The sequence below is a fragment of the Ambystoma mexicanum genome, chromosome 5q (genome assembly GCF_040938575.1).
Source record: "Ambystoma mexicanum isolate Mex_15411 chromosome 5q, UKY_AmexF1_1, whole genome shotgun sequence".
Lineage (NCBI taxonomy): Eukaryota > Metazoa > Chordata > Amphibia > Caudata > Ambystomatidae > Ambystoma > Ambystoma mexicanum.
In genome coordinates this window covers 592,347,821-592,370,625 of record NC_090933.1, presented here as the reverse complement: position 1 = coordinate 592,370,625, position 22,805 = coordinate 592,347,821, and the positions used below count along the sequence as shown (strand labels likewise).

The following is a 22,805-nucleotide window of genomic DNA, read 5'->3' as shown; positions in this document are numbered from 1 at the left end:
CGAAAAGGAGCTCAAAGGGAGAGAATCCCGTAGATGATTGCGGTGTATCTCTTAATACCATTAAGACTAAGGGTAATACTCGTTCCCAGTTCTTCCCGTCGGGTCCTGTTACTCTTCGTATCATCTTCTTGATTGTTTTGTTATACCTTTCGACTAACCCGTCTGTCTGGGGATGATACACTGAGGTACGTAGCTGATGAATCTGTAGTCTCTCGCATACTTGTCGAAGTAGGGTGGACATGAAATTAGTCCCTTGGTCGGTAATGACTTCCGAGGGTAACCCCACCCTCGCGAAGAAGGGTATGAGTTGGTCACATAACTGTCGGGCTGAGGTTCCCTTCAAGGGGGAACGCCTCCGGATATCGCGTAGCATAGTCAACTATGACTAGTAGATACCTGTACCCTCGGGAAGCAGGTTCTATAGGTCCCACGATGTCCATGCCTATTCGCTGGAAGGGTACGTTAATGAGGGGCATTTTCTGTAGTGGGGCCTTTGCTGGTAAAACCCCACTGGTTAACTGGCAAGTCGGGCACGCCTTGCAGAACCGGGCTACTTCCCCATATATGCCTGGCCAATAGAACCGTCTCAAGATGTTCTGCTGGGTTTTTAGGGAGGCCATGTGCCCCCCACAGGGGTGGTTATGTGCTAACTGCATTATGACCATCCTATGTGTTTTTGGCAAGACCAGTTGTTCTTTTACGTTCCCATCGTCCGCTTTGTATTTGCGATATAAGAGGCCATGACGAAACAAGAACCCCGGTCCCTTTGTTACATCTGGTTCTATCTCGTTGGCCGCTCTCTCCCGGGCTACCCGAAGGGTTGGATCAGTCAGGGTTTCGCCTCTCAGGGAATCTTCATGATCTTCGGGGTTCCAATTGATTGGACGAGTCATATAACTGGCTTGACACCACTCTAATCTGTTCCGTCTTTTGTGACCGGGAGGGTTTCTAGGGTTCTCTTCTTTCGTGACTTTGAGGTTGACCCTGCTTCCGCCTTCTTCCTCTATGGTCCTTAGTGCTTTATCAAAGTGTGGTAAGTCTGTCCCTATGACTACGGGGGTAGGTAGGGTAGGAAGGACGGCAGCCTTTAACTGAGTGGTTTCGTGGTTCATCTCTATCTGTATCTCCTTCACCGGGTATGATTTTACGTCCCCATGAATACACCTTATTGGTATAGAAATGTTAGACAAGTTAGGTGTAGTACTCACGGTTGGAGATATGGCTGTTTGTCTACTTCCGCTATCTAGCAGCGCCCTCGTTGGTCGACCATCAACCCTTATATCCACAACATAGGGTCCAGGGCTGCGTTCTTCTGGATGGGTTTTCATAAAGCCAATATCCATGGGCTCTGTCGTCTTCCTTCTGGGGCAAAACCGGGCAATGTGGCCCCATTCACTGCACTCAAAGCATTGGGGCTGTCGAAACCCCTGGGCCATAGGTGACTGCTTCTCCTCATGTCCCAGTTTTCTTTCTTCGTATTTTTTTGGGGCGTCCTCTGGTTGCCTCCATCGGGTGGGGATCCCTCTTGGTCCCTTTTGTACTGGGTGTTCCAGGCTGGATAAGGTCATTCTTCCTATGGCACCGGTTATGGGGAGACGGCTATACCCGGCCTTTTGATAAGCCGACGCGATGTCGACCGCCTCTGCCAATGTAGGCCGGTGGTGTTGCCGAACCCATCTTTGCATTGGACCTGGCAAGGCTTCTATAAACTGTTCTAGTATTATTTTGTCCAATAGCGGTTGGTTAGCTGGGGTAGGTGCCTGGATCCACTTCTCCGTCAGATCTTTGATGCGGTAATATAACTGCCGGGGGCTTTCCCCATTCCTTAGCTTTGTGTCCCTTAACTGGATACGGTAGGCCTCCTCGTCCAGGCCTAACCGGTCCAGTACGGCTGCCTTGATTTCACCGTATGGAGTGTTGCCATTGGGGTTCACCGCCTGATACGCTCCCTGCATCACTCCGGATAACAGGGGAGCCACATATTGTCCCCAACGTTCGGGTGGCCATTGCGCATTTCTCGCTATTCTTTCAAAACTGGTGAAGAAAAAGGCTGGATCTTCCCCTTCCTTATACTTCTGAAGCAGCGTGGACGGTACCATGGGCTGGTTCCTGGAGCTGGCTACTGCGTCCGTGAGCCTAGTAATGGTCTCGTGTTGTTTGTCTTGCGCCGTGGTTTGCAAGGCGCCCTGCAATTGGATGGCTTGCTGGAAGGCCTGGCGGTCAGCTGCCGCTTGCTGAGTCTGTAGCTGTAGTAATTGTTGCAACTGTTGTTGGCCGTCCGTCAGCGCCTTAATTAGGGTCTCCATCGCGTTGTCGCTAGATCCCACCTTCGTCGCCAATGTAGAAATCAAGAGTCACACCCAGTGTTTAGATGCTGAAATAGTGCTTTATTCTTGGTTCTTAACCAAACGAAATTATAGTCAATTGTTCCTGGCTGTTTGAGAGTTACTTCACTTCTCTGGCCGCTTCCTGGGAAAATAACCTTCTTTCCTAAGCCTCTTGGGACTCCGGATAGGCTCACCAGTCGTCCCTTCGCTCTTCGCCCTCTCCGTATGACTAGAAAAGGAAACAACAACACGTTGATCAGCTCCCGGTCTTTTATAAGTCATGAGTGACTTGTCTCCCCACCAATAGGGTCCTTCCCTGACTATCAGGCTTTCTATTGGTTGTTCCTGCCACGTCCCGCCTCCTTTAAAGGCTGCCGTCTGGGGTTGTGCCTCCCGATACTCCCGCCTGTCAGGGGAGTCCCGTCCACGTTCCCATGTGTTTTCCAAGGCCCCTCCTTTCCCCTGCTTGGGTGTCCCTGCTCGCCCGCCCCCGCCGAGCGAACTGCCTCCGTAGAGCGACCCGCTCCGTCTAGCCCGTCGTCTCTCTCTTCTTGCCTGCTCCGGCGGCGAGAGGAACACGCCGGGGTGCGCGCGTCTCCGCACCGCGGCCGGCCGCAGCTCCGAGCCCCGGACAGCACCCGTGACGTCCACCCCGACGAAACAAGGTAAGGGCTGGGCTGTTTCGTGGGCCACTGTCAGTACTCCATGTTTCCCCATTTCCCTTCGTCCGACGGGACCCTCTTCACAGCCATCTTGGGCCTTTATTGCATTGATGCGTCCCCGTGTCATGTCCATCGCTTGTCCGGGGGACAAGGAGCCTTCTTACTGTTCTTGCTGGTCTGGGAGGGGGTTCAGGGGAGCGCTTCACCAGCCATGGGAGCGTTAGTCCCCCACCCCTCCGTATTGCTCCTTATTGCTTCTTTTGTGGTGGTTTTGAGGGAGAAGGGCTTCACCCTTTCTGTGAGCAACCCTTTTCAGCTAGTTGCTTCGTTACTGCTTGACTTTGGATGGGGTCTCCGGTTGCCTGCCTGCGTGGTGCCTTTAGGTGAGCTGGTCTGCCTGGTTCTAGGCCCTGTTGGGCCTTTACTGCTTTGGCGTGTCCCCGTGGTCCTCTCTTTCCCTCGTCCGGGGGCTCAGGAGCCTTCTTATTGTTATCGCTCTTCTGGGGAGGCGGGGGGGGCGCGCTCCACTGGCAGCAGGAGCGCTGGTCCCCCACCCTTCCGTATGTCTGGTTGTCTGGGTTGCGCTGGGGAGTGGGGGCTGGGCTTACTTCATCTTGCTGTTTTGCTGCTGTCTTCCCAGGGCCTCTCCCTCCACTCCGGTTACCTTTTCTGGAGGCCCCGGGACCCCTCACGCCATGCTGCAGGTCTGCTTCCGCAGGGCTCTCTGCCGCCTGGGCCGTGTCGCCTGTTGGGCCTCCTCCTCACCGCTTCTCTGTGGAGGGGCTCATGGACCGCGGCTCTGCCTTCATTGTTCTCTCAGCTGGGCCGTTTTAGGTACCGTTTCGGGTGGCCACCGGCGTTGCTTCTGGCCTCCGGACCTGATCTCGTTCCTCATGGGCCAATCCACACGGCTGGGAGGCTTGCTGGCTCATCTCCCCCACTCCCGCTTCTTTCAGAGTTCCGGGGCCTCACTCCAGTACACTTTGCTTGTGGGTGCCGCCATTACATTTGCGGAGCGGGTTACCTCTCGCCTTCTCCACTATGGGTGGTGCCCATATAAGGCTCTGTCTCTGCAGTCGGCGCGGATTACAATGCGCGCCTTGCTAGGTGGCCATGTTGCCCGGTCGGACAATTTTCGGCCCCGAATTCCCGGTATCAGGTAATATTAACCACATATATATGGTCGCCATATATAATATCGCCGGGAAAAGGTGGTGGCGATATTATATGGGTGACCATATATATGGGGACATGGGGAGAAAAAAAATTAAATAAAAATAAAGAAAGAAAAAAAGGGTTTGGGGGTTGCAGGGGTGTCCCCCGCATGTTCCATGCAATAATGTCCCCACAAAAAAACGGCCATTTTTCGGTGACATTTTTGCATGGCGATATTTTTGAGAGGACATTATTACATGGAACCGAATTCCCAGGGTTGTGGGCTCTGGTTTTCTCAGCCCCTGCAGGGGTCTTCTCCTCAGACCTTCCGTCGTGGGTTATAAAAAAAAAAAAAAAAAAAAAAAATGAATGGATTTCAACAGTTACAGTAGAAACCCGCATGAAAGGTTCCACATCAGGTAACAGTGTTACACCATATTAAGAAATGGAATACCAATACTCGTGGATAACTGGCAAAAAACCATGCAGGAAAATTGGTTGCAAAGTGCAACAATCTGCAAAGTATTTGTGCACAACAAATCTGTGGAGCTCATTTTATAGAAACTGTAATTTGACGACAGGGAACTAATGTGTTTGCACTTCGACAGACAGGTCCCCGCCGCCACATTTTTACTCATTTGCAAGGCGGAGTGCAAAAGATTAAGACAAAACGTGGCGCACACAGGTGGTATGCCGCCTTTTGCCCTGCACATTTGCACTCTAGCAGGCAGCATTTACAATGGTTCCCTGTGGGGTCTGCCTCCTTTATGCTGGTGCATAAAGTCAGCAGATCCTATAGGGATCCGCAGAATATTTGCCGGCATGAAAATGCACGTGGAAGCAAATGCTGGATGATTCGTATGGCTGCGAGGAAGGGAGGCGGCGGCAATGCAAATTTCATTCTGCCCCTCCTCTACGCCATAGAAATCGATGAAAATGTGGCGCGACGCTAATGGAAGGCTTTTACGCCTTCCATTAATTAACGTTCCGCCCCAGAGCAACATGACCATGGTGTAAAAATATTAAGAGCAGTGCTTTCTTCAGTGAACTGCAGAGTCGCACTGTGATAAAACCTTCTTCATGGCGAGTTATTAAGCCGCTAATATCCTGCAAAGGTTTGCTTCAACACAATTTAACATTGATGAAGTACTTTACATGCTTCAGTCAGCTCAAATGTAATTTGACAAACTAAAACATGCATTTTATCTCTTGCAACAGGGGGCAAGAAACACAAGATAAACGCACATCAGCAGAGGGTACGGAAATATTGCTGAAGTGAAATGCTATGCAACTATTTTATGGTTTTAAGGTGTGTGTGTCAAAGGTTGACTACTTATCAATCGATTTCTTAGGTACCTCTCCAATCTTCTTCATCTTCTCGAAAGTCGACTCCTTTCAGTCCTAAATTGTAGAGTTTTCGATCACTGAAACATAAATAATGAAGAATTTGTATTCACGCGATATGGAGAAACTTCAAAAATAATATTTTACAGGATAAGCCAATATGTTCAAATATTGACATTACAGCTACTACATGGTAAATATGTTCGATTCTTGCTAGACAGTTCAAGCATTAACAAAACTTGTAGGTAAAAGATCTTAAAATCGTTCATAAAAACTGAAACACTACTACAACTTTTCAAATATTTTACAGTGATTTGCTTGTTTAAAAACTGTATTTGTACAACAATTCAAAAAGGAGAAGAACAAACGTTACAAAAAAGTAGCAGCACTATGACCAAGGCTAGGGTGGGAGGTCAGCCAGGGCATAGAACCAAGTGTGCGTTACAAGCATTGGGGATAGTGTAGGCAGATAGATGGCCATTTGGGTTGTAATGGTAAAAGAAAGGCTCCTTTTTCAGTCAAAACATTTCAGTTAACATCTAACTGCTATGGGGGTGGGGGGATTCCCTCTGAAATATTCCAGACCTTTCAGAAAAAGTGCTGGGGGGGTGCTTATTCACAATATTTTTGTCAAACCTCAGGTGGCATTTTAAATGGCGAAAGTTCAAGTGTGAAGAATACAACTGGTATAGTGACCTATGTTTTCCAAAACACGAAATTCAATGGTCGGAAAAAAGTCCTTTTTAGTATAGGAAGAAAACTTTGTCAAATCTGTCCTCTTCCTTCTGTAGGGTTCTGGGAGATGCTGCTTGAGGTGGTAATGACTGAAGGTATTTCAGGAGTAGATGCGTGTATATGAACTTTAAATGTACACACATTTAAGTCAGCAAAAAATGTAATGAAACAAACAATAATACTAAATGAATGCTAGATCCAATAAATAAGCCAATTGTTTTGGCCATCAAGAACCGGCAAGGGCTTTTAAAAAAAGGACATGTGGAGAATACGTAATTCTCTACTTTATACCATATTTCCCAAAATGTGCTTTTAAGCAAAGGTTACACAGTAGTGTAACCCAAGTGAAGAAAGATGTTTCAAAGAGCCTATCAAGTAAAAGGAAGAGGAATGCTTTAGCTCAAAAATTAACCATTCTGGAACTGTAAATATGGCTGTAAAAAGTATTTGAAATATAAATTAGTAAAAAATAAAAGCCACTGAACCCAGTTCACATTAGTTACTGCTCAATTTTCATATATGGTTTTTTGCCAGTTATCCATGAGTCTCGGCATTCCATCTCTGTTCAAAAGTGATCTAATATTAGTAAAGATTTAGTGACAGTGTATGCTGTGTAAACATTGCAATTGCCTAGCCACTGAAAATCCCTCCTCGACGGTCCCCTACAAAATGGTGAGGGCATAACATTAACTGCGAGGAGAAGGAAACAGTCATAGCAATAGCATGTGGTGTGCAGAAAAAACAGTTGAATATATTGAAACGCGACAACTGTGATTACAGTCTCTCCCAAATGGTATCAATAATACATCGTTAAGTGTTGGAATTTTGTCTTCCTCTGAATGCTTTTTGTTTAGAATTTTACAGCCAGCCATGCCATTGAAGATGTTTTCTTGAACTGTCCGATAACCAATTTTTCCCCCCTTGTCCATCAAATATTAACTAATGGATGCAATAACCACCATACCCCCCCCCCCGGAAATCGAGTCTACGCTTCATGCCCAAGTTGTTTCGTACCTGCTCCAATTGCGTCCAGCTGTTGTTTGGTCTGTGCACTTGAGCAAACATTTGACTTTTTCCTCTATGGGACGGACACGCACACGCACAAACACACACACACACACACACACACACTCTGTGCAGGTGGCCCAGGGAAAGGCCATCGCTTTTGGATCATGCCCCTGGGGGCGGACAAGCAAGGGAGGATCACCTGGATAGAGGGTCCTTGGGGATTGGAAGTGGGATGCCCTTAGATAAGACATGGTATTCCACATCCTCCTTTCAGAAGGTAACCCTTATCCAAGAAGTGGTTATGGGATATTGTGCACCATGTTCCCTTATCTCTGAGAAGAGCAGGAGATACTATAATCCCAGACGTGTTGGACAGAGAGGGAGAAAGACTGGGGATGAGGTACCTTGGGCTAAAACACAGAATCCCCCTTGTCCTTATGACAATCAGCCAAACCCTCTTCCGACCTTTATGGGTCACTGTAAGGCAGTTGCCTTTTATTTCCCTCTTGGGGTAACTAACAGTACTGAGACAAGGAAGAAACAACTGAGAGTTATGAAGAATACATACTTTCCCCACTCTAGTACTTAGATGAGAAAAAAGCAACAGAGTAATAGACACCAATTGCTCCAACCACTTTGGTACTGGGACGAAGAAGATGCATGAAGGTCAGGCATGTCTGTGTAATCATAGTCAGGCAGTATTAATTGATGGTATACACCTGCAGGCCATTAAAAAGGAACACAAGTATATTAATGGTGGAAGGCTGAAGCAAAACAGGGAAGCAGGTAAAGAAGAAGGCACAGCAGAAGGAGCAGTGCAGGAGCGAGAGAAGCCGAGATACCGAGGAGCCAACCAAAACCCAGGGAGTCCTGCTGGTGTGATTGTGCATGATGTAATCGCACGCAAGCGGAGGAAGCAGGAGGCGCTGCCATGAAGCGAGGGGGAGTTGCGCACGTGAGCCGAAGAGTGCTGAGCAGAGCACCCGGCGAGCAGGTTTTCCTGCTCTGGGAGAAGCCGTTAATAGGAGCTGCCGGATCTGGGTAAGAGTCGTGGGCACTAGAACCCCTTTGGCGCTCCAAGGGACCATGAATGTAGTAGAGGTCCACAGGAACAAGCAAAGTTGTCTTTATTGAATACAGAATTGAACGAAAGAAGCAAAACAGCATTTTTGTAATACCAAATTGAATGAAGGAATGAAAGTTACATTTATTGAATACCGAACTGAATGAAACATGCAAGGCTGCGTTCTGAACAGAATGTAATAAGCAAAACTTGAATGAACAAACTTGCGAAATATTGAACAATGAACTGCAAGTAATTAGGATGCTAAGTTGAATGAAAGGCTCTGAGGGCAAAGTTGCAGTCAAGGTTGAGAGACCACTTGAATATTAAAGTTGGGAAGTTACATTGGAGAAACTACTTTGTTGAACAAATATTTAACTTTTCAAGGAGACCTGGAAGTTCCTGGTTGTGTGACTTGTAATGGATGAACAGTGTGGTCTAAAACTACATCAAATATGCTAACAAGGAAGTTTACTGTTGTGGAAGAAGGACAACTACTGGTTTATACCAGACTTGGGAAAGGTAACCCTAAGTTGTAAAGAAGTGTTGAAATGCAAAACCAAACCTCCAAGAGACTTCTTTTTGTGTCATCTTTTGATATTGATCTTGCGAAAGTAACCGCTGAGACGTGCAGCCCTGATACTGTATTGAACTTGGGGAAGGGCATCCTGACCTTTACAAAGGTGTGGAACTTTATTGTTTCAAGTTCGAAAGAAGGTAAGTTGAATATTTGAATGAACATATTGACATTTGGGGAAAGAAGCTGAACAGTAACCCCGAGCTTGAAATGGCTCAGAACTTTACTTTTGGAACACTGTTTAGTTTATGGTTGACATCCCTACACATTGTTTTGTCTCAGCTGTGAGGGCAATTATGGGTTTAGGAAACAGACAGACTTTTCAGTTGAACATATTGACACATTTGTTTCTTTAGGTAGAGAAATTCGACTCAAGCAAAGGGCAGGTTTTCATTAATAAAAGCTTTTGTTATATATTGAATCTGTTGTCTGCGTCTTCTTCCATGATGCCAATCTCACAACACCCATAATGTTAAATATGTGAAAGGTAGGGGGGTAAGAGGAAACATCAAGTATATATTAAGAGGCAGTGCTGGGGCATCATAAGGAGGCAGGGAGAGTGTGTTTCCGTGTGCGGAGTGTAACGGGGTGTATTGAGGACTATTCGAGGTGCTCAAACACTGAGAAGTGGACATGCGGTTTGTGTCAAATAACAGCAGATTATATTGACCCGTTCCAGTCCGGCGTATAGTCCAGGCATTTGATCAGGTCAATAGGGACCGCCTGTGGAATAAACTGAAAAACAAGAAGTGCCTGGCATCAGTGCTGGGTCCCATTAGAGCCCTCTATCAAGCCACAACCATTAGGGTAAGACTCAGTCAATCAGGACTCCCGTCGAAGAAAATCAGCACGGCTAGGGGTGCAAAGCAGGGGTGTCCTTTATATCGAGCCGATTATGCAGACACCAAAATAAGAAGCTTTCCTCCAACAATAGGGGGAACGAAGGTCTCAAGACTGCTCTATGCAGACTACATCATCCTGCTGGGCTTAACTCCGGTGGGTCTGCAAAGACAACTGAATAATGTAATGGACTATTTGAAGACCAATAACCTTGAGTTGAATAAGGCAAAAACTAAAATCATGATTTTGGAAAAAATATCAACAAAATCTAAAAAATTTAAATGGCACATTGAAGGGTTTCAATTGGAGGTCACTTGCTTCAAATACCTAGGAGTAATGATAAGCAGTAATCCATCAGAAATCTCGATGCAAGAAATGCTGTTTGCCAAATTAAAAGTCCTGACAAACCAAGCAATGGCCGTGGATAGAAAATACAGCCGTTTTTCACTCATTCCAGTGATAAACCTCTTCAAAGCTAAGGTGGCAACAAGCCTAACATATGGCACAGATGCAATGGCACAAATCCCGGGAAAAATCTGGCTTAAAATTTGAGGGTTAGTTTTGGAGGAGAGTTTTCGGCCTGTCTCAAACAACCCCAATGGCCCTCATCAGGTGAGAACTGTGTTTGTCATCACTAAACGCAATAAGTGCTAGAAATATACTGATGCTATATACAGAAAAGTAATTTCTTTCCAAAGACCAAAAATATTTAATATTGTCAAAGGAAAGCGGCAAGAATCAAATATTGTCAAACTGGGCCTTGGTTAATAATAACTTGTTAACTGAACTAGACACCACCGAAGAAAATCTCTTAATGAATCCAACTAAAGTGACAAAGAAGTTATAGAAGGGGATTGGATATAAACTCTTGATATCGCCAATAATTATAATCTGACTAATATCTTCCCAACAATACCAAACAAAAAGAAAAGCCTAGCTGTGGCAGTTGACTTAGGGGTCCGCAATTGCAATGGCCCACTCATCTGGGGGTAGCACCTCCCGCAGCAATCATGCTGTGGCACATGAGGCACAGGATCATGCACTTGCTGAGAGGTTTACTGCCAGTCGAAGGACAGCAGGTTGGGTCGCAGGCAGTAGGGCCGCCGTTGCCCCGCTGTTTGAAGGTGTTGCAGCTGTGGCCCTGCCGGATGTCGCTGGAAGTGATGGTGCTGCAGATGAGGAGGTTGATGCAGCACTGGTGACACATCATGCTGCTTGAGGTATATGGGCCGTCACCTTCTGATTGTAGTGGGCCTGCCAGTAGGGCTCGTCCACCATATCCCAGTGCACCCTCAACAGATGTTAGATTAGGGTTCATGCTCTGGGATGGCACGTTGGACGGACCCTGTCCTTTCGCAGGACCTTAGGGCAGAAGGTGCAACAGACCTCCTCCACCTCCTTGAGGCTGTGATGGTCCTGCACCAGGAAGTACCTCTAGCTGTCGGAGGCCATCACCATGCTGCAGAACTTCTTGCAGGGGGTTGGGGGGTGTCCAGACATTTGGTCGAATGAAAACTGGTCGAAAGACATTTGTTCGACGCAATTTGGTCGAAAACCAAATGGTCGAATTTTTTTATTTATATATATATTTTTCGGGTTTTCGTTTTTTAAAAAAAGGGGGTTGGGGGGACCCCCCCCCAAAAAAAGGGGTGAAAATAAAATAAAAAAAAATTCGACCATTTGGTTTTCGACCAAATTGGTTCGACCATTTGTCTGGTCAACCAATTTTTTTCGACCAAATGTCTGGTAACCGGTTGGGGGCATGTGGCAGCCCAGACGTCATCATTTTATGGAAGGACGAGGACCTGCTGTAGGTCTTTGCTGCTGTCACTGCTGTGTTCTGACATGAGGGTATATGTAGGACAGGGAAGAAAATGTATTCAGTAAAGAAAAAAAAGACAAGACAAAAGCAATGTGACGTAAAAGAAAAGGTTTAACAAAACAGAAAAAAAAAGTTGAAATAAAGAAAACACATTTCTTACAGATGGCAAGACAAGGGAGAGAGGTTCAGGAATAAGGAAGGTAAATATGAATAGGAAAAATAGGATTTGTAGACGGACACTGATTTTCCTGGAGGAGTGCAAAGGGTCTCATCCAAAGCTAAAAAAGCAATGAGAGAATCATACAGGTTTACTGTGGGTGTGGTGGAAAAATCGCGGTTATGACCAAGGAACCAATCAGAAGTGGCGTTGCAAAGCCAATGGGGCAGGAATCATTGATTGTAGTGTGGCCTATGGTCGTTGTACTAAAAAAATGCGATTTTAAGTTTTGTCACAAAATGGATGTGTAGCTGTGGGAAAACTACGTTCACATGCATAATCCCACCCACCAAATAGCCACGGTTCGCATACGCGCGGTTATAGCCGTGGTTAACGTTGCGAGCCAATAGGGATTATGGGCCATGAAAACTGAAAAATAAATATGGATAAAAACGAGAAAATCTTCTTTTTAACAATTTCTTTGACATGCTTGATTGTGGTGTGTCCTGGGGTGGTTTGCTTGAGAAATGTGATTTTAAACTTTGTTTTGTGTCGGCAGAGTAGACTCTGTTAAACCAAACCCATCATGGCCGCGGTTATAAATCTGCCAATAGGACGTCGTGTATTTAGGCGGGTTACCATTCCCGTGGCTATAACTGTTGTTTTGGTAGCCGCAGTTATAGTGTTCTACCTAAATATATTAGTACACAGGGAAAGGTGAAAAGTTTAGAAAATGAGATTAAGAGTTTGAAAAGAATGTGCAATTGGTTTAAAGTACATTTTGCAAGACGTAATGGTATTGGAAGGTGGTATTTATTTTACATTGTCTTGAGGGAGAGATTGTGTAATTAGCAGATGTGGAGTTGAAAAGTGCATACATACTGTTATTGGTGAACGTTTTTGGGTTTCTTTTTTATTTTCTTAAAGGTTGTGACAAATCTTTAGATGTCGACACCTCTCCCCGAAGACGAGCCCCTTTCTATGAGACCACGGAGGTGAGGCAGCTATCCGATAGTCCCCTTGAGGTGGTACTCAATGGAAGGATCTCATGCGGAGAGACTCGACCTCTAGTGACAAGGACGAACATCTAAGGGAAATGTGGTAAAATACCTCTCACCCTACACATCTCCCCACTTTGAAAACCCCAGTCACACACCTAACGAACCCATGTACCTGTGTAGGGCCATAGACTAGACTTTCACTGAGATGAGGGAGAGTATAGACTACCCAAGGGAGATTGATGATAGAAGTACAAGGACTAGGAGGCAGCGCAGAGGAATAAAGATCGAAGGAACTGAAGAAGGACTTAAATACTAATACCTACTATTGCCAACCGCTATCAAAAATAGACAAAGGACTACAAGAAGTGAGACAGACAACCAGCGAAAGACGAAATCTAGCCCGGAAAGTTCAAGGAGTGTGCGCCAAGGAAGCCACAAACAGCCCACTCATCAAGTTTAAAGGTTGCAGTGGGGAATCCTTGACCTATTGGCTGAGGCAGAACTAAAAGCTGAAAGGCGGTGGCATGACACAAACAGGGTGGACAAAACAGTCGCAGAACAACACTGTGACCGCCAGCAACAACCTGCAGCCCCGTCCAGACCCAGCGAAGAGCTCCCAGAGAACAGGTAACAAGAGAGAAAGCCCCGGTGGGGGCCGGGCATGACAGAAGTAGTTAACCAAAAGAGAGCGTGCCTCTGAATCATATTCTTCCCCACAGTGGCTGGTCACAAACCACAGCAGAAGAGGACAGTAAGAGAGAGTACACTGAAAGTCCATTTGTTCATGGCAGTACCTGGCAGGAGAATGAACCAGGTCTGCAAGAACGGAGCCAAAGATAAGTATGGGTCTGGGACCCGCACCCACAAGAAAGGAAGATCACAAACCATCTTATGTGTCAAAGTACTTGGCAGGAGAGTGCACCAAGTACTCCTAGGGAAAGAAGAGGAACAAGGGTCTTAGACCCTCATCACAATTGGATCTTTGCTTTGTGAGAAGGGGAAGGGGGACATTTGCCCTGGTGTTGTGAATTGTGAACAAAGCCTGAGAAGACCAGGAGAAGGGAGTCATTCTCCTGGCAACTGAACCAGTAAGAAGGATCAAGTCAATAGTGCAGGGCAAGGGAGTCATGTCCCCGGTGATACAAAATATTTGACTTTCTAACCAAAAATATCAGAATATCTGCAACCCTTTTGTTTGTTTATGAAGTACTATCAATCATGGGAAGAGGGTCATTACCCCTGTGGAGAACTTAGAACCAGAACTGTGCCACCCAGTCCAGGAGGAGGGAATCATTCCCCTGGGCAATAACTTTGGTACAACTGTTTAGTTTTTACTGTAGGGGACAGAGATGGGGAAATGTCGACAGAGGACAGTGCACTTTAAGTTGCTTAGACATCCTAACAGAACCATTAGCACTTTAGTTGAAGCATGGACCCCATCATAAAGTGGCAAAAATGAGAATTTCAGAAGCAGATTCTGACCATTTCCGGGGCATTCCGGCCCCGCCAGACCGGTATTTGCCCATTCGCGGGCGCCGGTAATTGCCACTCCCCATTCCCATTTCAGCCCCATAGGGCACAATGGAAATGGGGAGGACGGTAGCGCCGGCACCGTTTATAATGGTGCCGGCAATGCCGTCATGCTGTGCTGGCGGGTGCCTTTTCTCCCGCCAGGTCAGACCTGGCGGGAGAAAAGGCACCCGCCGCACAACTCGTAGTTAGCCGGTCTGGGCAACGACGGTACCGGCAAGCTTACCGGTACCGTAGTTCCCAGACCAGCAAACTTATAAATGAGGCCCAATGTGCCTCATTATGACATCGGCGGTAACTGCTGCCGGTGTAATTTTCTTTCCCGGCACCCGCGAATAGGCAATTACCGGGTCATTACGGCCCTGCCGGACCCGGTAATTGGCCATTTGCGGGCGCCGGAAAAAAGTTTTTCCGCATTCCCATTCGCCCCTATAGGGCTGAATGGAAATGGGGAGGTCGGATGCACCGGCACCGGTGTATCCGACATGTTGTGCTCTCGGGTGCTGCTCTGCACGCCAGGTCCGACCTGGCGTGCAGGACGGCACCTGTGAGCACAACTCGTAGTTTGCCATTCCGGGAACTACTGTACCGGCATGCTTGCCAGTACCGTAGTTCCCGGACCAGCAAACTTATGAGGCCCAATGACTTCTTACAGAAATATCTAAAATCAATACAGAACTTAAGTGTGGAAAAGCGTACATAATACAATCACAAATGATGTATTGTGCAGACTTGTGACAGTCACGGGCAATAAAGTGCAAGAATAACTGAAAGCAGCAACAATAAATCAAACACACTTTGGAACCCTTACGTGAGCTGAGACCCCCTATGCCTTTATGGGCTAACAATAGCACAAATTCTGCCCCAATGGACTTGAACCCGTTCTACCGCTTCATAAATAAATTAGCAGCATCAAAAAAGTGCTAAAGTGACTAAATGTAGAAGCAACGGTTCAAAAGCACTTTTCAAACCCAAATAGGGTTATCTACTAGCGCCGAAAATGGACTAACTGCAACAACCATTTTGCCCTATTGGGCCACGAGCAGGACAAATTCTGCCCTAGTGGGCTTAAACCCGTTAACCGCTTCACAAATAAATATATTAGCAGCATCAAGGACAAAACAAGTACAAAAGTCGCTAATTACAGGCACAATAATTCAAAAACATTTTTCAAACAGGAAAGGTTTAATCTAGTGGTTCCATAAATTGGCTAACAGCGACATCCATTCCAGTACCTTCAATCATAAAGCCCAAGTGGGTTACCACCTCACCATCAAAACGAACATGCAAAGACTGGAAAATAGGAAGGCGTGAAAAGAACCATGAACAATTCTAAAAATACCAGTCATAAAAAAAACACACATTTCTTTGTCGCTATTATGTCCATTAAATTCCATTCTATCAAAAGGTATATTCAACCTATATTCCAGTTGTCGCAGTTGTTTCTCTGCATTGCCCTTACGTACATGTTATTTAACATGATCCAACGCACTAAAGGAAATCCGGGAAACATCATCATTATGAACTTCCTGAAAATTCAGAGCAAGGGGATAGTTTCCATTCACATTCTTGATTGCTCTGTAGTGCTGCAGGATTCTCAATTTGAGAGGTCCCATGATTGAACCAATATATATATATATTTTTTTATTATTGAATATAGTTGTATTACAGCAACTTTTTCAATTTTATACATGTTACAAAAATCCATTCTTTCATAAGTAAAAGCAATAAATCAATAAAACAAGCATTTACAATTACAATCATCTTCCAAATCAAATTTCACAATTTAAGAGTGTTGGCTTAACATGATGTATATCAATCATTCCAGGTTTAGAGATTTTAAAAAATTGATGGTAGCAATCCTTATGCCCATACATTCAGTTGCAGCCAGAGCGACCCATCTGTTACTTGGGTCTATTTGTGCAAAATACACAAAATATTTGGCAAAGTGAATGTTTCTTAAACTCAAAAGTTTAGGGGCTGTGCACTCCAATAATAAATGTTGCAAGGTTTCAACAATTGTTGTGTTTTGACAAAACCTGCACCAATTGAAGTCTGATGTGATTTGTCTCCTTCTTACTTTAACTTCCCTAGTAGGCCAGATATTAAACCGCAGCCTCAGGATATCAGATATAATGGCAGAGGAAGGAGACAAGCACAAATACGAGGCAATGTCTTTATAAGCTTTAGGTCCAAATATTGCAGGATCAAAATCTTTATAGGTTAAACACTTTACTCGGGTCTCAATCCAGTCCATCATGTGGACTTTCTTCTTTGCTCTCTCTGGATGATCTAATAAAAGGCTCAGTGAAATATCGGCCTTAACCATAATAGAGAGAACATTTGAGGACCACTGTTTCGGGAACATTTCTGCTGAGTTTAGTATGTAACTGGAGATAGCCGACAAGGCAGAATTGTCCTGTGTTGAAAGCAAACATTTACGAAATAAAGCGCATAAGCGCCAATTATGTTGGGCAATTAATGAAATTAAGCCCAATTCATAACGCATCATCACCCCAGGAATGCATTGCGGTAAATGCAGAATGGCTCGCCAAAATTTGGATTCTAAGTGATTAAGAAATCCAGTTGGTAAGATTTGCGTTTCCATACCATAAAGAATAGTTGGGACAACATTTTGATTCCAAAACAGAAGGGCTGCTTTGAGTGAGAATTTGCCATACTTGGATACAATTATTCGGGTCTGACAAATTGCCATAGTTAGCTTCCGTTTAATTTTATTCAGCTGTGAGTCTAATGTAGGACAACCATCAAAAATAACACCCAAATAAACATAATTTGGAACTATCTTTATGGGAATTGTCTCAATTTGCCACTCTAACAAATGCTTGCGTAAACCTTTAGGGATAAACGTAACAATCTGTGTTTTGGCAGTATTTACAAGTAATTCATTTTCTTTGAAATAGCTGCAAAGTACTGACAGAAGATTACGTTGGCCACTAGGTGTTTTTGACACAAGGACAAGATCATCTGCATACCATAATGCACTAATTTTAACACCATTTAGCATTGGAGCGTCAGCCGCTATTTTAGTAAAGATCCAACGAACATCATTAATAAAAAAGTTGAACAAGGCTGACGCTAAGCTGCATCCTTGTTTTAACCCTCTATACGTATGAACAGGGGATGATAAAAGACCTTCAGCGTTTAATCTTACAAAGATCTTAGTTTTTGAATGCAATGCGAAAATGATGTCTATAAGAGTAGAGGGACACTCCGCTTTGATTAACTTGTTAATAAGTTTAGGTCTTGAAACCGAATCAAAGGCGGAATGTAAATCCACAAATGCAAAATATCTAGGCTGTCTCTTACACTGGGCTTGTTGTCGGATAGCATTTAAAGTAAGTAAGTTAACACTAGTACCCAGACCAGCCACAAAACCAGTTTGTGCTGGGTCACGTTGACAGGCTGCAGATGCCCAGAGATTGAAATCTCTTAATACTAACTTGGTAAACAACTTCCCAGGAGCGTCCAATAACGCTATCGGGCGATAGCTTTTAGCGTCCATGCGATCACCCTTCTTATAAATCGGGATAATCACGGACGAGCGCCAAGAGTCTGGTAAACATTTGGTTTGTAAAATGTGATGAAATGCATTGTTAAGAATTAGAGCCCATTCATTTATGTTTTGTTTAAACATCCAGTTGGTAAGTCCGTCAAGGCCTGCTGCTCTTGACGAGGACGCTGTTTTAATGAGGGACTGGATGATATTTTCAGTACATTGCAGCTCCCAACATCTTGCAGAACTCCCATTATAAATGTAGCTACTCATCTTAGGATCGTCATATAAAGTGTTGAAGTGTTTAATCCACACAGCTTCATGAACACCATTGAGTTGGAAGTACGCTTGTGGAGCTGTGCCACATTTATTTAGCAGTTCCCAGATCAAACCAGAGTTTTTATTACAACATGTTTGTAAAAACCTTTCGCTATCTAGTTGGTATAGTGCGGCTTTCCTTGACCGTGCCCAATTTCGATATTTTGTATTGACAGACCCGACGGCTTTAATTTGTTCAAGTAATGGTAATTTTCGAAGTTTTCTGATCTCTTTGCGATGGGCTTTCTTTCTCTCGTGGAGAGCCATATCAAACCCATGAACATGACTTCTCGGTGGCCTGTTGTGAACAGGCTGGATATTTGCAAAGGTACTTAGAACATCTATATAGGACATAGCCCCTTGTGCTCTTTGATTGTTTAGTAAAATTGCTTCATTCAAAGCCAACAATTTATTCGTAGACCACTTAAATCGATTTTTACCATTATTTACTGTCAAGGTTTGTTTATAATAACGTGCGTTTTTTAGGCAATCGGGCGCTGGGACTGACCAAGATAGAGCTAGCAGATGATGGTCGCTAGTTGTTTGTTTTACAACGACAAATTTAGAGGCATTCATAAAGATATTGTTAGATATGAAAACATAGTCAATTGTGGATTTTGAATTACCTCGCTCCCAGGTGTTCATTGAGGGGATATCTCCAATAATTGTGCCATTTGCCATTTTTAAGTCTAGATCTTTCATAAAAGACATCCACCGTACTCCATTGCGATTTTTACTCGTTGGATTATGCTCGACACATGAAAAGTTTAGATCACCCATTACAAGAGTTCCAGATATATTGCCCTGAATAGAGATCAATTCAAAAAGAGACGACAGAGCTGTGTAAAAATTTTCATCAGTGATGCCTACAGGGTTTCTGTACACATTAATAAGGGCATATGTGCGCTTCTGAAAGGAAATTTTAACCAATTGTATGTATTTATTTGGCGCTCGCCAGGGGGAGATTTTATAACCCTTGCTTACTTTCACCGCAACTAATAGGCCGGCAGTGGGTCTACCTTTGCCACTATGTTCAGCTGGAAGGAGACTGAGCTCATGGTCATCCCAGACGGGCGGCTTTAGTAACCATGTTTCTTGTAATGCTACAATATCATATATATTCAATTGATTATTTGATGTCCATTGCAAATGGGAGGAGCCTCTGGTATTCCAGCAAGCTAGTGAGATTTCAGTAAGAGGCGAATTTATTAGTGGTTATGAGTTATGATTGACAGAAGCCGACAAGCCTGTACGTAAGTCATTGGTACAGAAATTACAACCACATGCTAACTGTGGTTTGAATTTTGAAGAATCTTTGTTGCTTAACTCATTAGAGGGTTGGCGTGCTGGATCTTGAGCTAACAAGAAACCAAGATTGAATAATTCCATTCTTGCATTCCAAAGAGTATTGCGGACTAATCCAGATTTAATCCATAATCTTACTACGGAGAGATTCTTATCACACAAGAACTCTATTTGATTTATGTCAGAAGAAGCGATAGCATCCAAACCTTCAATATCTCCAAAGATATTGAGGACACTAGCCCGACATAAATCATATTTTGGGTAGGACCCGTCGCGACACTTCAAAATTAAAGTATGAAACAAGCTGAACTTCTTTGACAATGCAGTACTAACATCATCCGTGTGATGATTGTTAATAGCTTTGCCAATTTCTGAGTTCATTCTGATGTTTTCTTTTGCAATATCTTGTTTACAACAACTATTTCCTGGAAGTGGATTCTGATTTAGACTAGTACCAGATCTATTGTTACAGGAAGGTGCTTCAATAACACTCTCATTAAGTGGCTTATGTATCTGAGAAGGAAGGGCTCTACCACTCGGAATTTCTGGCAGGGCCTCTGAGATTTTTTTTAATAAGTAAGAATCTACCGCAGCTCTTAATGAGGTTAAACGATCGGTACCACCTGCTAATGGGTGAACCGTTTGAGCATGCTTGACTTCCCTACTTAAAGTTGGTTGTAAATGTGCTGAAGAAGTCGTCTGCACAACGGGCGAAGGTTGTATCTTGTTGGAAGATGTTAACAATAAATTTACCAACTCATTCAGGGGATCATATTCCACGGGCGGGATTAAAGCCTCCTTAGGGGCCACTTGTGGAATTGAAGAAATACATGACGTAGCATTAATTACCGAGGGTACGCTCGGGGTAGTGTCGAATTCAGACTGTATAGTATCAGCACCACTATCTATAGATATAATCGGTATACAAGAATTAATTTTTTGGGTTTCTGCCAGGGGACACTTTTGAAGCCGTTTTTTAGAGCCAATCTTAGTGGCTACAGCTTTTGATTTTTTGTTGTTCGCTGTTGTGCGACTATTCCTTTGAGGATTAGGTTTGTGACAGCCGCGTGAGTTATTGTTATCAGTATGTTGAACAGCATTCATAGCTGGAGAATCTATGCTAATCCAAGACTCATTATTTTTTGCAGTCCTGGTGTCTTCCGCACACTCGATTGGTCGAATGACATTAGAGAATGTTGGTAGTGCAGAGGTTAAGCTCACAGGTACTGCACTGGTGGCTTCCAAAGTGCGAATACGATGCATAATAGACGCACCAGGATTTTCGAGCAAAACTTGCTGAGATGAGACATATGTTTCAAGAAGAGAGACTCTTTGCTCCAAATTTCCTAAAGGTGAATTTGTATTGGATTTCACTGTACTAACTTTCATCCATTCACTAATGGTGTTTAGCTTATTTGTTTGAGCAATTATTTTCTGCTCCAAAGAATCAAAAAGCTTAAATAGGCTATAAATCGTGGTATTAATTGCCCCCAGAGTGACCTCTAAAAGGGCCGGGTTTGCAGCTGTTGGACTGCCTTGTTTTTTCCTATCAGTAGCTAGACTGCGACGAGGTGTTGGTTGTAAAAAGGACTCCTCGTCCTCTCTAGTTGAGTCCATGGTGCAGGGTTGGGCATAATCGATCTTAATTGAAGCCCTCGAGCTTTCTAAATCCCTGCAGACAATGGAATCAGAGTGAGAGAGTGAAGGGGATTTGACGGGACTAACATGTCCCACGGTTTCAATGATTACAGAAGCCACCGAATCATTCAAGGTTGATGTTTCATGTGCTGCAATAAAATTTGAGTTTAATGGGTCTTCACTCTCATGCATTGATTCTTCTACAACTGTGGCAAAGGTTGAAATAGGTTTAGAATTTCTTGTAGGGGAATGTGATGCAGTTAGTAGCGTCTGATCTGAGATGGTAGTACTTAAGATGGAAGCAGGAATTGCACTATTTAAAGGAATTACAGATGGATTCACATCAGTTATAACTGATTTAGGTATACCCAATTTTGCCGTTTTGGCCACCGGAAGAGGCAGGTTCATTGGCTCATTCAAAGTCCTCCCACTTTGAACTTTTTCATAAAATTTTCGTATGTCATTGTGGTTAGGGCTATTACTAATTGGTGTCAAGATGATATTTTTTCTTGACACCCGTGTACCACTTTTGGACTTCTCCTGTGTTTTTGGAGTATTCTTATTAGAAGGGGTTTGGACGGGGGATGCTTGAGCCGATGTACTCTGCATTTCACTAGACCGCAGCACCATAGAGTCTCTATTACTATCAGAGGGCATACCTGACTTCAAGGTGAACATTTTAAATGAACCAACAATTAATATACTACACCTATAAACCACAATATTGTGACATACAAGGGAGATGGTTTAAAATCAATTTAAAATAAAACCTAACAATAATTAAAAAAATAAGAATCATCTGAATCTACCAATCGTTTGCAGAATCACCTCGCCACCATCCGCATAACAGCCGCACAACAGCAGCAGCTGGGCTTTACTCCACCGGGCTTAACGCCGCAAGGGTGGCTGTAGTCCGTTTAAATTCACGATCAATGTCACGTGATTGCACACGTGGTCAGGAAAGGACCTGCCTCCTCCAGGAAGCGAGTCCTCGCACAACAAGAGCGTCACGGGCTCGCAGTGTTGTGTGGCGGCGTGTAGATAAATGTATAACAAGGTCCTCCGTGCCTTGTAGAGATGAAACAAAAGCCAATATTATTGTAGGCCACATGGACACACTGTAATGAACTACAAACTTGGTAGTACACATAATGACTGGCGCAATTCTCCACAACTTCTAGTATTTGAAACGCACTGTGTTACCAACCTGAGCAAAATTACACATCTTGTTAGTCAATCTTCTGGACCCCACATTGAATTCCTAGGCAATCTAGGAGCTAATTTATCTTTCAACGATGGAGCTTTGGAAAATTTAATGAATGGAACATTTGTTAGTACCTGCTTTAGGTCCTTATCGCTTAACAGAATTGGTCAATATTTTCTCAGAATATTTCTCATCTTTTCAGATGAAATATTAAATTGAGTAATGAATTCAACTGTTGACAATTCTTCTGTCCTAGATTTCGTCATCAACAGGTCTGACCTTTGGGTCCTTTTCGATTTCCGATGGGCTAGGTCAATTGTTTTCCGAGAACAGCCTCTTGTTACAAAACTGTTTCCAATCGATCCAGCTGCCAATACAAAATACTCATCATTAGAGCAATTTCTTCTTGCACGTAACAACTCAGCATAAGGGATGCTACGTTTAAAAGATTGTGGATGGTAAGTAACATATTCGCAGAGGAAGGTCATCAGTCCATTTCAAATAATAAGTAGGTCATCTATGAACATATACTACTGTACGACATGACCAACCTACTTATCATATCCCTCGGACCATGCCACAGTTGTCAGCCGCCACTCTAT

The 22,805-nt window shown here is 44.1% G+C and overlaps 1 protein-coding gene across 1 annotated transcript in view; it reads right to left on the bottom strand.

The window, feature by feature from the left end:
• TGS1 (trimethylguanosine synthase 1) overlaps window positions 1–22,805 on the bottom strand; it is a 1,067,587-nt gene that overhangs the window by 973,949 nt on the left and 70,833 nt on the right. The window contains exon 2 of the mRNA XM_069621061.1: window positions 5,501–5,568. Coding sequence (XP_069477162.1) covers window positions 5,501–5,568 — 68 coding nt within the window. The remainder of the gene's footprint in view (window positions 1–5,500; window positions 5,569–22,805) is intronic.